Raw genomic sequence first — 15,383 nt, forward strand, 5'->3', positions numbered from 1 at the left:
ACGGGGGTCACGCGGCGCCCCCCAAAACCAGCCCCGCTCGCGCCCCTCCCCCAGCATGGAGCCCCTCGGCCTCGCCCTCCTCCTGCTGCTGCTGCCCCCCGGTGAGGGCCCCCCGGGCTGGGGGAATTCGGGGGGATTTGGGAGAATTTGGGGCATTTCGGGAAAAATTCTGAGGAATTGGAGGGATTTGGGGGGAAATTTGGGGGATTTGGGGGTCAAATTGGGGGATTTTTGGGGAAAGTTGGGGGAATTTGGGGGAAATTTGGGGGAATTTGGGGAAAATTGGGGGATTTGGGGGAAAAATTGGGGGGTTTGGGGGGAAATTTGGGGGATTTGGGGGTCAAATTGGGGGATTTTGGGGGAAATCTGGAGGAATTGGGGGAATTTTGAGGGATTTTGGGGGGCAAATTGGGGAATTTTTGGGCCAAAATTGGGGGATTTGGGGGAAAATTGGGGGATTTTAAGGGAAATTTGGGGGAATTTAGGGGAAATATGGGGGATTTGGGGGGAAAATTGGGGGATTTGGGGGGCAAATTGGGGGATTTTTGGGGAAATTTGGGGGATTTGGGGGGATTTTGGGGGGCAATTTGGGGGATTTGGGGGGCAAATTGGGGAATTTTGAGGGATTTGGGGGGGCAAATTGGGGGATTTGGGGGAAAAAATGGGGGATTTGGGGGGAAATTTGGGGGATTTTGAGGCAAATTGGGGGATTTTTGGGTCAAATTGGGTGATTTTTGGGGAAAGTTGGGGGATTTGGGGGGAAATTTGGGGGATTTTCGGGAAAAATTGGGGGATTTGGGGGAAATTTGGGGGATTTGGGGGAAAAATTGGGGGATTTGGGGGGCAAATTGGGGGATTTGGGGGAAAACTGGGGGATTTGGGGGGAAATTTGGGGGATTTGGGTGAAATTGGGGGGGTTTTAGGAGAAGTTTCGAGGAATTTGAGGGGTTTTGGAGCAGATTTGCAGGGTTTAGGCAGAAATTTGAGGGATTTTGCAGGGAATTGGGGGAATTTAGGGGAAATTTGGGGGGGTTGGGCGAAATTGGGGGATTTTAGGGGAAATTTGAGGCATTTGGGGGAAAATTTGGGAAAATTGAAGGAAAATTTGAGGGATTTGGGGGGAAAATTGGGGGGGTGAGGGAAAAATGTGAGGATTTTAAAGAAGATTTGGGGGGTTTGGGGAGCTTTTAGGGGATTTTGGGCAAAATTTGGGGGATTTGAAGGAAATTTGGGGGGGGGTTGGGGAATTTTGGGGCCTTTTGAGGGGATTTGGGGAAAATTTTGGGGAATTTTGGGGAAAATTGGGGCATTTTGGGGGATTCGGGGAAAATTTGGGGGAATTTTGGGGGAATTTGAGGGATTTGGAGGAAAATTTGGGGGAATTTAAGGAAAATTTGGGGGGTTTAGTGGGAATTTGGGAGATTTAAGTAGAAATTTGAGGGATCTTGGTGAAAATTTGGGGGATTTAGAGGGAAATTTAGGCAGAAATTTGAGGGATTTGGGGGGATTTTTAGGGAAATTTGGAAGAATTTAAGGAAAATTTGGGGGGGTTGGGGGGAATTGGGGGATTTTAGGGGAAGTTTTGGGGGATTTGGGGGGAAATTTTGAAGAATTTGGGGGATTTGGGAGGAAATTTGGGGGATTTAAAAGAAAATTTTGGGGGTTTCGGGGATTTGGGGCAAAATTGGGGGATTTAAAGAAAAATTTGGGGGGGTTTAGGGGGAATTTGGGGGATTTTTGGGAATTTCGGGGTGGAATTTTCCGGGACATTTCAGGAAGTTTTGGGTGGAAATGTTGAGAATTTCGGGGGAGGGAATTTTGGGAATCTATTTTGAATTTTGGGGTGAAATTCTGGGAATTTTGGGGAATTTTCGGGTGGAATTTTGGGGAATTTTCGGGTGGAATTTTGGGGAATTTGGGGATAATTTGGGGAATTCCGGGGGAAAATGTTGGGAATTTCGGGGGATTTTGGGGACTTTTCAGGTGGAATTTTAGGGAATTTTCGGGTGGAATTTTTGGGTGGAATTTTGGGGAATTTTCGGGTGGAATTTTTGGAAATTTGGGGATAATTTGGGGAATTCCGGGGGAAATGTTGGGAATTTCGGGAGATTTTGGGGAATTTCTGGGTGGAATTTTTGGGTGGAATTTTGGGGAAATTTTTGGGTGGAATTTTGGGGAATTTTTGGGGGAATTTCAGGCGGAATTTTTGGGTGTAATTTTCGGGTGTAATTTTTGGAAATTTTGGGATAATTTTGGGAATTCAGGGGGAAAATGTTGGGAATTTCAGGGGATTTTTGGGAATTTTCGGGTGGAAGTTTTTGGAAATTTGGGAATAATTTGGGGAATTCCGGGGAAAATGTTGGGAATTTCGGGAGATTTTGGGGAATTTCTGGGTGGAATTTTGGGGAAATTTTTGGGTGGAATTTTGGGGAATTTTCGGGTGGAATTTTGGGGAATTTTTGGGGGAATTTCAGGCGGAATTTTTGGGTGTAATTTTCAGGTGTAATTTTTGGAAATTTTGGGATAATTTTGGGAATTCAGGGGGAAAATGTTGGGAATTTCAGGGGATTTTTGGGAATTTTCGGGTGGAAGTTTTTGGGTGGAATTTTCAGGTGGAATTTTTGGGCGGAATTTTCGGGTGGAATTTTGGGGAAATTTTCGGGTGGAGTTTTTCAGAAATTTGGGGATAATTTGGGAAATTCCGGGGAAAATGTTGGGAATTTGGGGTGGAATTTTAGGGAATTTTCGGGTGGAATTTTGGGGAATTTTCGGGTGGAATTTTTGGGCGGAATTTTTGGGCGGAATTTCCGGGTGGAATTTTCGGGATAATTCTGGGGAATCCCGGGGGGAAAATGCCGGGAATTTCGCGGGATTTTCGGGATTTTTTTGGAATTTCGGGAATTTTGGGAATTCTGACCCGCCCCCACCCCTCTCCCCCAGCCTGGCCCCACCCCGGGCGGATTTTGGGGGGCTCCGAGTGCCCCCCGCGGGCGCACGCGGGGCTGGTGCGGCTCTTCCAGTTCGACCAGTTCGTCTGCGGGGGGGCCCTGCTGAGCCCCCAGTGGGTGCTGAGCGCCGCCCACTGCCAGGCCAGGTCCGAACTGGGATCAAACTGGGAGCACTGGGAGGGAATGGGAGCACTGGGAGGGACTGGGATCAAACTGGGAGGGGATTGAGAGCAAACTGGGAGCACTGGGAGGGACTGGGGGGGCCCTGCTGAGCCCCCAGTGGGTGCTGAGCGCCGCCCACTGCCAGGCCAGGTCCGAACTGGGAGCACTGGGAATGAACTGGGAGCACTGGGAGGGACTGGGGGGGCCCTGCTGAGCCCCCGGTGGGTGCTGAGCGCCGCCCACTGCCAGGCCAGGTCTGAACTGGGACCAAACTGGGAGCACTGGGAGGGACTGGGAGGGACTGGGGGGGCCCTGCTGAGCCCCCAGTGGGTGCTGAGCGCCGCCCACTGCCAGGCCAGGTCCGAACTGGGAGCACTGGGAATGAACTGGGAGCACTGGGAGGGACTGGGGGGGCCCTGCTGAGCCCCCAGTGGGTGCTGAGCGCCGCCCACTGCCACGCCAGGTCCGAACTGGGAATGAACTGGGAGCACTGGGAGGGACTGGGGGGGCCCTGCTGAGCCCCCAGTGGGTGCTGAGCGCCGCCCACTGCCGGGCCAGGTCCGAACTGGGAATGAACTGGGAGCACTGGGAGGGACTGGGATCAAACTGGGAGGGGATTGAGAGCAAACTGGGAGCACTGGGAGGGACTGGGAGCAAACTGGGAGGGACTGGGAAGGGATTGGGGGATCTGGGAGGGGACTGGGAGGGACTGGGAGCAAACTGGGAGCAAACTGGGAGCACTGGGAGGGACTGGGGGGGCCCTGCTGAGCCCCCAGTGGGTGCTGAGCGCCGCCCACTGCCAGGCCAGGTCCGAACTGGGAGCACTGGGAATGAACTGGGAGGGACTGGGGGGGACTGGGGGGGCCCTGCTGAGCCCCCGGTGGGTGCTGAGCGCCGCCCACTGCCGGGCCAGGTCCGAACTGGGAGCACTGGGAATGAACTGGGGGGGACTGGGAGGGCACTGGGAGGGACTGGGATCAAACTGGGAGGGGATTGAGAGCAAACTGGGAGCACTGGGAGGGGACTGGGGGGGATTGGGAGGGGACTGGGAGGGACTGGGAGGGACTGGGAGCGACTGGGAAGGGATTGGGGGTCTGGGAGGGGACTGGGAGGGACTGGGAGCAAACTGGGAGCACTGGGATGGACTGGGAGGGACTGGAAGGGATTGTGGGGGACTGGGATGGACTGGGAGGGGATTGGGAGCAAACTGGGAGCACTGGGAGGGACTGGGAGCAAACTGGGAGGGAACTGGGAGCACTGGGAGGGACCGGGAGCCACTTGGAGCCACTGGGGTCAAACTGGGAGCACTGGGAGGGCATTGGGGGGGAACTGGGAGGGGATTTGGGGTCACTGGTTTATACTGGAGGGGAACTGGGATGGACTGGGATGGATTTGGAGTTACTGGTTTGAACTGGGAACGCTTCCCAGCCACATCCAGGTGAGCTCAGGTGAGCTCAGGTGAGCTCAGGTGTGGGGAGTAACTGGGATTTCTGGGATTTCTGAGCTTACTGGTTGAACTGGTCTGAACTGGTTTGAACTGGTTTGAACTGGGACCGCTCTCTGTCCCCCCCAGCCACCTGCAGGTGCGCGCAGGTGAGCACAGGTGAGCTCAGGTGTTGGGAATAACTGGGATTTTTGAGCTTACTGGTTGAACTGGGATGAACTGGTTTGAACTGGTTTGAACTGGGAACGCTCTCCCGCCCCCCCAGCCACCTGCAGGTGAGCACAGCCTGGCACAGGTGAGCTCAGGTGAGCTCAGGTGAGCTCAGGTCTGAGGAATAACTGGGATTTCTGGGATTTCTGAGCTTACTGGTTGAACTGGTCTGAACTGGTTTGAACTGGTTTGAACTGGGAACGCTCTCCCGCCCCCCAGCCACCTGCAGGTGCGCGCAGGTGAGCACAGCCTGGCGCAGGTGAGCGCAGGTGAGCTCAGGTGAGCGCAGGTGTGGGGAATACCTGGGATTTCTGGGATTTCTCAGCTTACTGGTTGAACTGGTCTGAACTGGTTTGAACTGGTTTGAACTGGGACCGCTCTCTGTCCCCCCCCAGCCACCTGCAGGTGCGCGCAGGTGAGCACAGCCTGGCGCAGGTGAGCGGCCACGAGCAGTTCGCCGCCGCCGTGGAGCTCGTGGTGCACCCGGACTTCGGCAAGGCCGCGGGAAACGGCCCCGAGCCCGCCAAATCCGGGGGCTTTCCCGCCAAATCCGGCGGCTTTCCCGCCAAATCCGGCGGCTTTCCCGCCAAATCCGGGATTTTCGGGAATGCCGGGAATTTTTCCGGGGATCTCCTCGGGGATCTCCTCGGCAGTTCCGGCCGCTCCCACGACCTGATGCTGCTGCGGGTGGAGCCGCCCTTTACCTGCGGGCCGCAGGTGAGGCCCCTCCCCCTGCCCCAGGCCCCGCCCACCCCCGGCTCCACCTGCACCGTGATGGGCTGGGGCAGCACCAGCAGCCCCGAGGGTACGCACTGGGATATACTGGGAGGCACTGGGAGGGACTGGGAGGGACTGGGAGGGGATTTGGGGGGGGACTGGTTTATACTGGGAGGCACTGGGAGGGGATTTGGGGGGGACTGGTTTATACTGGGAGGCACTGGGAGGGGATTTGGGGGGGACTGGGATGGACTGGGAGTCACTGGGAGGCACTGGGAGGGGATTTGGGGGGACTGGGAGGGAACTGGGAGGGGATTTGGGTGGACTGGTTTATACTGGGAGGCACTGGGAGGGAACTGGGAGGAAACTGGGAGGGGATTGGGGGGGACTGGTTTATACTGGGAGGGACTGGGGGGGACTGGGATGGACTGGGAGGCACTGGGAGGGAACTGGGAGGGGATTGGGGGAACTGGTTTATACTGGGAGGGACTGGTTTATACTGGGAGGCACTGGGAGGGACTGGGAGGGGATTTGGGGGGGACTGGGATGGACTGGGAGTCACTGGGAGGCACTGGGAGGGGATTTGGGTGGACTGGTTTATACTGGGAGGAAACTGGGAGGGAACTGGGGGGGACTGGTTTATACTGGGAGGCACTGGGAGGGGACTGGGAAGGACTGGTTTATACTGGGAGGGACTGGAAGGGAACTGGGAGGCACTGGGAGGGGACTGGGAGGGGATTTGGGGGGGACTGGTTTATACTGGGAGGGACTGGTTTATACTGGGAGGCACTGGGAGGGAACTGGAAGGGAACTGGGAGGGAACTGGGGGGGACTGGGATGGACTGGGAGGGGATTTGGGGGGACTGGTTTATACTGGGAGGCACTGGGAGGGGATTGGGAGGGACTGGGAGGGAACTGGGAGACACTGGGAGGGACTGGTTTATACTGGGAGGGACTGGGATGGGACTGGGAGGGACTGGTTTATACTGGGAAGGGATTGGGGGGAACTGGTTTATACTGGTTTGGACTGGGAGGGGACTGGGAGGTGTCCCATGTGTGTCCCCAGTGTCCCTACCCCAGTCCCAGGTGTGTCCCAGCTGTCTGCAGGTGTCCCCAGGTGTCCCCAGGTGCCCCCAGGTGTATCCCAGGTGTATCTCCAGGTAGTGCCACCTGTCCCAGCTCTGTCCCCAGGTGGTGCCATCTGTCCTAGGTGTGTCCCAGGTGTCCCCAGGTGTGTCCCAGGTATTCCCAGGTGTGCCCAGGTGTCCCAGGAGTGTCCCAGGTGTCCCTAGGTGTCTCCCAGGTGTCCCCAGGTGTGTCCCAGGTGTGCCCAGGTGTGTCCCCAGCTGTCCCCAGGTGTGTCCCAGCTGTCCCCAGGTGTCCCAGGTGTGTCCGTGTCCCCAGAGTCGTACCCGGACGTGCCGCAGTGCCTCAATGTCACCGTGCTCGGGGACAGCACCTGCCCCAGGTGTCCCCAGGTGTCCCCAGGTGTGTCCCAGGTGTGTCGCAGGTATCCTCAGGTGTCCCAGGTGTGTCCCAGGTGTCCCCAGGTGTGTCCCATGTGTCCCCAGCTGTCCCCAGGTGTGTCCCAGGTGTCCCCAGGTGTGTCCCATGTGTCCCCAGGTGTATCCCAGGTATCCCCAGGTGTCCCCAGGTGTCCCCAGGTGTGTCCCATGTGTCCCCAGGTGTATCCCAGGTATCCCCAGGTGTCCCCAGGTGTCCCAGGTGTGTCCCATGTGTCCCCAGGTGTATCCCAGGTATCCCCAGGTGTCCCCAGGTGTCCCAGGTGTGTCCGTGTCCCCAGAGTCGTACCCGGATGTGCCGCAGTGCCTCAATGTCACCGTGCTCGGGGACAGCACCTGCCCCAGGTGTGTCCCAGGTGTCCCCAGGTGTCCCCAGGTGTGTCCCAGGTGTCCCCAGGTGTGTCCCAGGTGTGTCCCAGGTGTCCCCAGGTGTCTCCCAGGTGTGTCCCATGTGTCCCCAGCTGTCCCCAGGTGTGTCCCAGGTATCCCCAGGTGTATTTCAGGTGTCCCAGGTGTCCCCAGGTGTCCCCAGGTGTCCCAGGTGTGTCCGTGTCCCCAGAGTCGTACCCGGACGTGCCGCAGTGCCTCAATGTCACCGTGCTCGGGGACAGCGCCTGCCCCAGGTGTCCCCAGGTGTGTCCCAGGTGTGTCCCAGGTGTGTCCCAGGTGTGTCCCAGGTATCCCCAGGTGTGTCCCAGGTGTCCCCAGGTGTGTCCCAGGTGTGTCCCCAGCTGTCCCCAGGTGTGTCCCAGGTATCCCCAGGTGTGTCCCATGTGTCCCCAGCTGTCCCCAGGTGTGTCCCAGGTGTCCCCAGGTGTCCCAGGTGTCTCCAGGTGTGTCCCAGGTGTCCCAGGTGTGTCCCAGGTGTGTCGCAGGTGTCCCCAGGTGTCCCCAGGTGTCCCCAGGTGTCCCAGCTGTCCCCAGCTGTCCCCAGGTGTCCCAGGTGTGTCCGTGTCCCCAGAGTCGTACCCGGACGTGCCGCAGTGCCTCAATGTCACCGTGCTCGGGGACAGCACCTGCCCCAGGTGTCCCCAGCTGTCCCCAGGTGTGTCCCAGGTGTCCCCAGGTGTCCCAGGTGTGTCCCAGGTGTCCCAGGTGTGTCCGTGTCCCCAGAGTCGTACCCGGATGTGCCGCAGTGCCTCAATGTCACCGTGCTCGGGGACAGCACCTGCCCCAGGTGTCCCCAGGTGTGTCCCAGGTGTGTCCCAGGTGTGTCCCATGTGTCCCCAGCTGTCCCCAGGTGTGTCCCAGGTGTCCCCAGGTGTGTCCCATGTGTCCCCAGCTGTCCCCAGGTGTGTCCCAGGTATCCCCAGGTGTATTTCAGCTGTCCCCAGGTGTCCCAGGTGTGTCCCAGGTGTGTCCCCAGCTGTCCCCAGGTGTGTCCCAGGTGTGTCCCCAGCTGTCCCCAGGTGTCCCCAGGTGTCCCAGGTGTGTCCGTGTCCCCAGAGTCGTACCCGGACGTGCCACAGTGCCTCAATGTCACCGTGCTTGGGGACAGCACCTGCCCCAGGTGTCCCCAGGTGTCCCCAGGTGTGTCCCAGGTATCCCCAGGTGTATTTCAGGTGTCTCCAGGTGTCCCAGGTGTGTCCCAGGTGTCCCAGGTGTGTCCGTGTCCCCAGAGTCGTACCCGGACGTGCCGCAGTGCCTCAATGTCACCGTGCTCGGGGACAGCGCCTGCCGTGACGCCTACGGGGCGCAGGTGACGCCGGACATGCTGTGCGCAGGTGTGCCCGAGGGCGGCAAGGACTCCTGCCAGGTGCGACCCCCGCTGCCACCTGCGCGTCACCTGGGTCACCTCTGTCACCTGTGTGTCACCTGTGTCACCTGTGTGTCACCTGTGTCACCCTGTCACCTGTGTCACCTGTGTCACCTGTGTGTCACCTGTGTGTCACCTGTGTCACCCTGTCACCTGTCCTTGTCACCTGTACCTGTCACTTGTGTCACCTGTGTCACGTGTGTCACCTGTGTCACGTGTGTCACCTGTCCTTGTCACCTGTACCTGTCACTTGTGTCACCTGTGTCACATTGTCACCTGTGTCACGTGTGTCACCTGTGTCACGTGTGTCACCTGTCCTTGTCACCTGTACCTGTCATCTGTGTCACCTGTCCTTGTCACCTGTGTCACCTGTGCTCTTGTCACCTGAGTCACCTTGTCACCCTGTCACCTGTCCTTGTCACCTGTACCTGTCACCTGTGTCACCTGTCCTTGTCACTGGTGTCACCTGTGTCACCCTGTCACCTGTCCTTGTCACCTGTCCTTGTCACCTGTAACTGTCACCTGTGTCACCTGTCCTTGTCACGTGTGTCACCTGTGTCACCTGTGTCCCCTCTGTCCCATCACCTGTGTCACCTGTCCCTGTGGCACATTGTCACCTGTGTCCCATTGTCACCCTGTCACCTGTGTCACCTCTGTCCCCTCACCTGTGTCACCTGTCACCTGTGTCACCGGTGTCACCTGTGTCACCTGTGTCACCTCTGTCCCCTCACCTGTGTCACCTGTCACCTTGTCACCGGTGTCACCTGTGTCACCTCTGTCCCCTCACCTGTGTCCCCTGTCACCTTGTCACCGGTGTCACCTGTGTCACCTGTGTCACCTCTGTCCCCTCACCTGTGTCCCCTGTCACCTTGTCACCGGTGTCACCTGTGTCACCTGTGTCACCTGTGTTCACCTCTGTCCCCTCACCTGTGTCACCTGTCACCGGTGTCACCTGTGTCACCTGTGTCCCCTGTTTCATCTGTGTCACCTGTGTCACATTGTCACCTGTGTCCCTCACCTGTGTCACCTGTCACCTTGTCACCGGTGTCACCTGTGTCACATTGTCACCTGTGTCCCTCACCTGTGTCACCTGTGTCCCCTGTCACCTGTGTCCACTCACCTGTCCCAGGTGCCACCATCCTGTCCCCAATCCCCCCAATGTCCCCAGTGTCCCCAATGTTCCCAATGCCCCCAATCCCCCAATGTCCCTGCTGTCCCCTCAGTGTCCCTGCTGTGCCTCAGTGTCCCCATTGTCCCCTCAGTGTCCCCTAAGTGTCCCCATTGTCCCCATTGTCCCCTCAGTGTCCCCTCTGTCCCCAGGGTGACTCCGGGGGTCCCCTGCTGTGCCCATTGTCCATCAGTGTCCCCTCAGTGTCCCCATTGTCCCCATTGTCCCCTCAGTGTCCCCTGTGTCCCCAGGGTGACTCCGGGGGTCCCCATTGTCCCCATTGTCCCCATTGTCCCCTCTGTCCCCAGGGTGACTCGGGGGGTCCCCTCAGTGTCCCCATTGTCCCCAGGGTGACTCGGGGGGTCCCCTGCTGTCCCCATTGTCCCCATTGTCCCCTCAGTGTCCCCTCAGTGTCCCCATTGTCCCCAGGGTGACTCCGGGGGTCCCCTGCTGTCCCTCAGTGTCCCCATTGTCCCCTCAGTGTCCCCTCAGTGTCCCCATTGTCCCCTCAGTGTCCCCTCAGTGTCCCCTCTGTCCCCAGGGTGACTCGGGGGGTCCCCTGCTGTCCCTCAGTGTCCCCTCAGTGTCCCCTCTGTCCCCTCAGTGTCCCCATTGTCCCCTCTGTCCCCAGGGTGACTCGGGGGGTCCCCTGCTGTCCCTCAGTGTCCCCATTGTCCCCATTGTCCCCAGGGTGACTCCGGGGGTCCCCTGCTGTGCCCATTGTCCCCTCAGTGTCTCCTCAGTGTCCCCTCTGTCCCCAGGGTGACTCCGGGGGTCCCCTGCTGTCCCTCAGTGTCCCCATTGTCCCCTCAGTGTCCCCTGTGTCCCCAGGGTGACTCCGGGGGTCCCCATTGTCCCCATTGTCCCCTCTGTCCCCAGGGTGACTCGGGGGGTCCCCTCAGTGTCCCCATTGTCCCCTCTGTCCCCAGGGTGACTCGGGGGGTCGGGGGTCCCCATTGTCCCCATTGTCCCCTCTGTCCCCAGGGTGACTCGGGGGGTCCCCTCAGTGTCCCCATTGTCCCCTCTGTCCCCAGGGTGACTCGGGGGGTCCCCTGCTGTGCCCATTGTCCCCTCAGTGTCCCCTCAGTGTCCCCATTGTCCCCTCAGTGTCCCCTCTGTCCCCAGGGTGACTCGGGGGGTCCCCTGCTGTCCCTCAGTGTCCCCTCAGTGTCCCCTCAGTGTCCCCATTGTCCCCAGGGTGACTCGGGGGGTCCTCTGCTGTCCCCATTGTCCCCATTGTCCCCTCTGTCCCCAGGGTGACTCGGGCGGTCCCCTGCTGTGCCCATTGTCCCTCAGTGTCCCCTCTGTCCCCAGGGTGACTCGGGGGGTCCCCTGCTGTCCCTCAGTGTCCCCTCAGTGTCCCCTCAGTGTCCCCTCAGTGTCCCCATTGTCCCCAGGGTGACTCGGGGGGTCCCCTGCTGTCCCCATTGTCCCCTCAGTGTCCCCTCAGTGTCCCCATTGTCCCCTCAGTGTGCCCTCATTGTCCCCATTGTCCCCAGGGTGACTCGGGGGGTCCCCTGCTGTGCCCATTGTCCCTCAGTGTCCCCATTGTCCCCTCTGTCCCCAGGGTGACTCGGGGGGTCCCCTGCTGTGCCCATTGTCCCCTCAGTGTCCCCTCTGTCCCCAGGGTGACTCGGGGGGTCCCCTGCTGTCCCTCAGTGTCCCCATTGTCCCCATTGTCCCCAGGGTGACTTGGGGGGTCCCCTGCTGTGCCCATTGTCCCCTCAGTGTCCCCATTGTCCCCATTGTCCCCTCAGTGTCCCCTCAGTGTCCCCATTGTCCCCTCAGTGTCCCCATTGTCCCCATTGTCCCCAGGGTGACTCGGGGGGTCCCTGCTGTGCCCATTGTCCCCTCAGTGTCCCCTCAGTGTCCCCTCTGTCCCCAGGGTGACTCGGGGGGTCCCCTGCTGTCCCCATTGTCCCCATTGTCCCCTCTGTCCCCAGGGTGACTCGGGGGGTCCCTGCTGTGCCCTTTGTCCCCTCAGTGTCCCCTCAGTGTCCCCATTGTCCCCTCAGTGTCCCCTCAGTGTCCCCATTGTCCCCAGGGTGACTCGGGGGGTCCCCTGCTGTCCCTCAGTGTCCCCTCAGTGTCCCCTCAGTGTCTCCATTGTCCCCTCTGTCCCCAGGGTGACTCGGGGGGTCCCTGCTGTGCCCATTGTCCCCTCAGTGTCCCCTCAGTGTCCCCTCTGTCCCCAGGGTGACTCGGGGGGTCCCCTGCTGTGCTCATTGTCCCCATTGTCCCCTCAGTGTCCCCATTGTCCCCTCAGTGTCCCCATTGTCCCCATTGTCCCCTCAGTGTCCCCATTGTCCCCAGGGTGACTCGGGGGGTCCCTGCTGTGCCCATTGTCCCCTCAGTGTCCCCTCTGTCCCCATTGTCCCTCAGTGTCCCCTCAGTGTCCCCATTGTCCCCATGGTGACTCCGGGGGTCCCCTGCTGTGCCCATTGTCCCCATTGTCCCCTCAGTGTCCCCATTGTCCCCAGGGTGACTCGGGGGGTCCCCTGCTGTGCCCATTGTCCCTCAGTGTCCCCATTGTCCCCTCTGTCCCCAGGGTGACTCGGGGGGTCCCCTGCTGTCCCTCAGTGTCCCCTCAGTGTCCCCTCAGTGTCCCCATTGTCCCCTCAGTGTCCCCTCAGTGTCCCCTCTGTCCCCAGGGTGACTCGGGGGGTCCCTGCTGTGCCCATTGTCCCCTCAGTGTCCCCATTGTCCCCAGGGTGACTCGGGGGGTCCCTGCTGTGCCCATTGTCCCCTCAGTGTCCCCTCAGTGTCCCCATTGTCCCCTCAGTGTCCCCATTGTCCCCAGGGTGACTCGGGGGGTCCCTGCTGTGCCCATTGTCCCCTCAGTGTCCCCATTGTCCCCAGGGTGACTCGGGGGGTCCCTGCTGTGCCCATTGTCCCCTCAGTGTCCCCTCAGTGTCCCCATTGTCCCCAGGGTGACTCGGGGGGTCCCCTGCTGTCCCTCAGTGTCCCCATTGTCCCCATTGTCCCCAGGGTGACTCGGGGGGTCCCTGCTGTGCCCATTGTCCCCTCAGTGTCCCCATTGTCCCCTCTGTCCCCAGGGTGACTCGGGGGGTCCCCTGCTGTCCCTCAGTGTCCCCATTGTCCCCTCAGTGTCCCCTCAGTGTCCCCTCTGTCCCCAGGGTGACTCGGGGGGTCCCTGCTGTGCCCTCAGTGTCCCTCAGTGTCCCCATTGTCCCCTCAGTGTCCCCTCAGTGTCCCCTCTGTCCCCAGGGTGACTCGGGGGCTTCCCTGCTGTCCCTCAGTGTCCCCTCAGTGTCCCCAGGGTGACTCGGGGGGTCCCTGCTGTGCCCATTGTCCCCTCAGTGTCCCCTCAGTGTCCCCTCAGTGTCCCCTCAGTGTCCCCTCAGTGTCCCCATTGTCCCCTCTGTCCCCAGGGTGACTCGGGGGGTCCCCTGCTGTCCCTCAGTGTCCCCATTGTCCCCTCAGTGTCCCCATTGTCCCCTCAGTGTCCCCTCAGTGTCCCCTCTGTCCCCAGGGTGACTCCGGGGGTCCCTTGCTGTGCCCATTGTCCCCTCAGTGTCCCCATTGTCCCCTCTGTCCCCAGGGTGACTCGGGGGGTCCCTGCTGTGCCCATTGTCCCCTCAGTGTCCCCATTGTCCCCATTGTCCCCAGGGTGACTCTGGGGGTCCCCTGCTGTCCCTCAGTGTCCCCATTGTCCCCATTGTCCCCAGGGTGACTCTGGGGGTCCCCTGCTGTCCCTCAGTGTCCCCATTGTCCCCATTGTCCCCAGGGTGACTCGGGGGGTCCCCTGCTGTGCCCATTGTCCCCTCAGTGTCCCCATTGTCCCCAGGGTGACTCGGGGGGTCCCCTGCTGTGCCAGGGCCGGCTCCAGGCCGTGGTGTCCTGGGGCGAGCACCCCTGCGGCCAGCCCGGCCGGCCGGGCGTCTACGCCCGCGTGCAGCCCGCGCTGGCCTGGATCCGGGCGGTCATCGGGGCCCGAGGAGTGACCGCTGACCCTGCCTGCGACCCCGAGTGACCGCTGACCCCCTGAGTGACCACTGACCCCCTGAGTGACCGCTGACCCTGCCTGCGACCCCGAGTGACCGCTGACCACGCCTGTGACCCCACTGAGTGACCGCTGAACCCCTGAGTGACCACCGACCCCACTGAGTGACCGCTGACCCCACTGAGTGACCGCTGACCCCACTGAGTGACCACCGACCCCGCCTGCGACCCCGAGTGACCGCTGACCACGCCTGCGACCCCGAGTGACCGCTGACACCACTGAGGGACCGCTGACCCCACTGAGTGACCGCCGACCCCGCCTGCGACCCCGAGTGACCGCTGACCACGCCTGCGACCCCGAGTGACCGCTGACACCACTGAGGGACCGCTGACCCCACTGAGTGACCGCTGACCCCACTGAGTGACCGCCGACCCCACTGAGTGACCGCTGACCCCACTGAGTGACCGCTGACCCCGCCTGCGACCCCGAGTGACCGCTGACCACGCCTGCGACCCCGAGTGACCGCTGACACCACTGAGTGACCGCCTGAGTGACCACCGACCCCCTGAGTGACCACTGACCCCACTGAGTGACCGCTGACCCCGCCTGTGACTCCCCACTGACCGCTGACCACCCTGAGTGACCCCTGACCCCTCCTGTGACCCCCACTGACTGCTGACCACCCTGAGTGACCCCTGACCCCTCCTGTGACCCCCACTGACCACTGACCCGCCTGTGACCCCCACTGACCACCCTGAGTGACCCCTGACCCCTCCTGTGACCCCCCACTGACCACCCTGAGTGACCCCTGACCCCTCCTGTGACCCCCACGGACCACTGACCACCCTGAGTGACCCCTGATCCATCCTGTGACCCCTGACCCCTCCTGTGGCCCCCACCCCCCCTCTGGTCACCTGTGGTCACTCAGATCCCAGCGGTCATCGGGGCGGCCGGAATGACCGCTGACCCCCTCCCTTTGCAATAAAGACCAATCAGAGCTCAGAGAGCGTCTGGCTCCACCCCCTTCGCGTTGTCTGATTGGCTGGGGAGGGGGGTGACGTCATTTGTGGCACTGGGGACGGCCCAGAGCCGAACTGGGAGCACTGGGAGCCAACTGGGAACGTTTTTCCGTCAGGTTTCAGCCCTTTTTTCCCCTCAAATATCTCTCATTTTCCCCTCATGTTTTCCTCAGGTTTCCCTCCATTTTCTCCTCACATTTTCCTCCATTTTGCTCTCATGTTTGCCTCCATTTTCCCCTCACATTTCCCTCCATTTCCCTCTCACACTTCCTTCCATTTTCCCCCTCAAGTTTCCCTCCATTTTCCCCTCAATTTTGCCTCCATTTCCCCCCCACATTTCCCTCCATTGCCCTTCAAATTTCTCTCCATTTCCCCCTCACGTTTGCCTCCATTTTCCCCCTCACATTTTCCTCCATTTCCCCCTCACATTTCCCTCGATTTTCGCCTCCATTTTTGCCTCACTTTTCCCCTC

General features: G+C 60.6%; 1 protein-coding gene across 1 annotated transcript; it reads left to right on the forward strand.

Moving 5' to 3' along the window:
* On the forward strand, positions 1-14,097 carry LOC119696791 (thrombin-like enzyme elegaxobin-1). Its single transcript, XM_038126637.1, has 5 exons — positions 1-101; positions 2,941-3,094; positions 5,160-5,569; positions 8,624-8,760; positions 13,737-14,097. The coding sequence occupies exons 1-5, from the start codon at positions 56-58 to the stop codon at positions 13,920-13,922; spliced, it is 933 nt and encodes a 310-aa protein (XP_037982565.1). The 5' UTR covers positions 1-55; the 3' UTR covers positions 13,923-14,097.
* Positions 14,098-15,383: the final 1,286 nt, after the last annotated feature.

Source organism: Motacilla alba, unplaced genomic scaffold (assembly GCF_015832195.1).
Source record: "Motacilla alba alba isolate MOTALB_02 unplaced genomic scaffold, Motacilla_alba_V1.0_pri HiC_scaffold_35, whole genome shotgun sequence".
NCBI lineage: Eukaryota > Metazoa > Chordata > Aves > Passeriformes > Motacillidae > Motacilla > Motacilla alba.

Excerpts from the sequence above, each read along its gene's own strand:
- LOC119696791 (XM_038126637.1), top strand. The coding sequence starts at position 56 with ATGGAGCCCCTCGGCCTCGCCCTCCTCCTGCTGCTGCTGCCCCCCG. Across the intron at positions 3,095-5,159 it reads GCCGCCCACTGCCAGGCCAG|CCACCTGCAGGTGCGCGCAG; the intron begins GTCCGAACTGGG and ends GTCCCCCCCCAG. Across the intron at positions 8,761-13,736 it reads GCGGCAAGGACTCCTGCCAG|GGTGACTCGGGGGGTCCCCT; the intron begins GTGCGACCCCCG and ends CATTGTCCCCAG.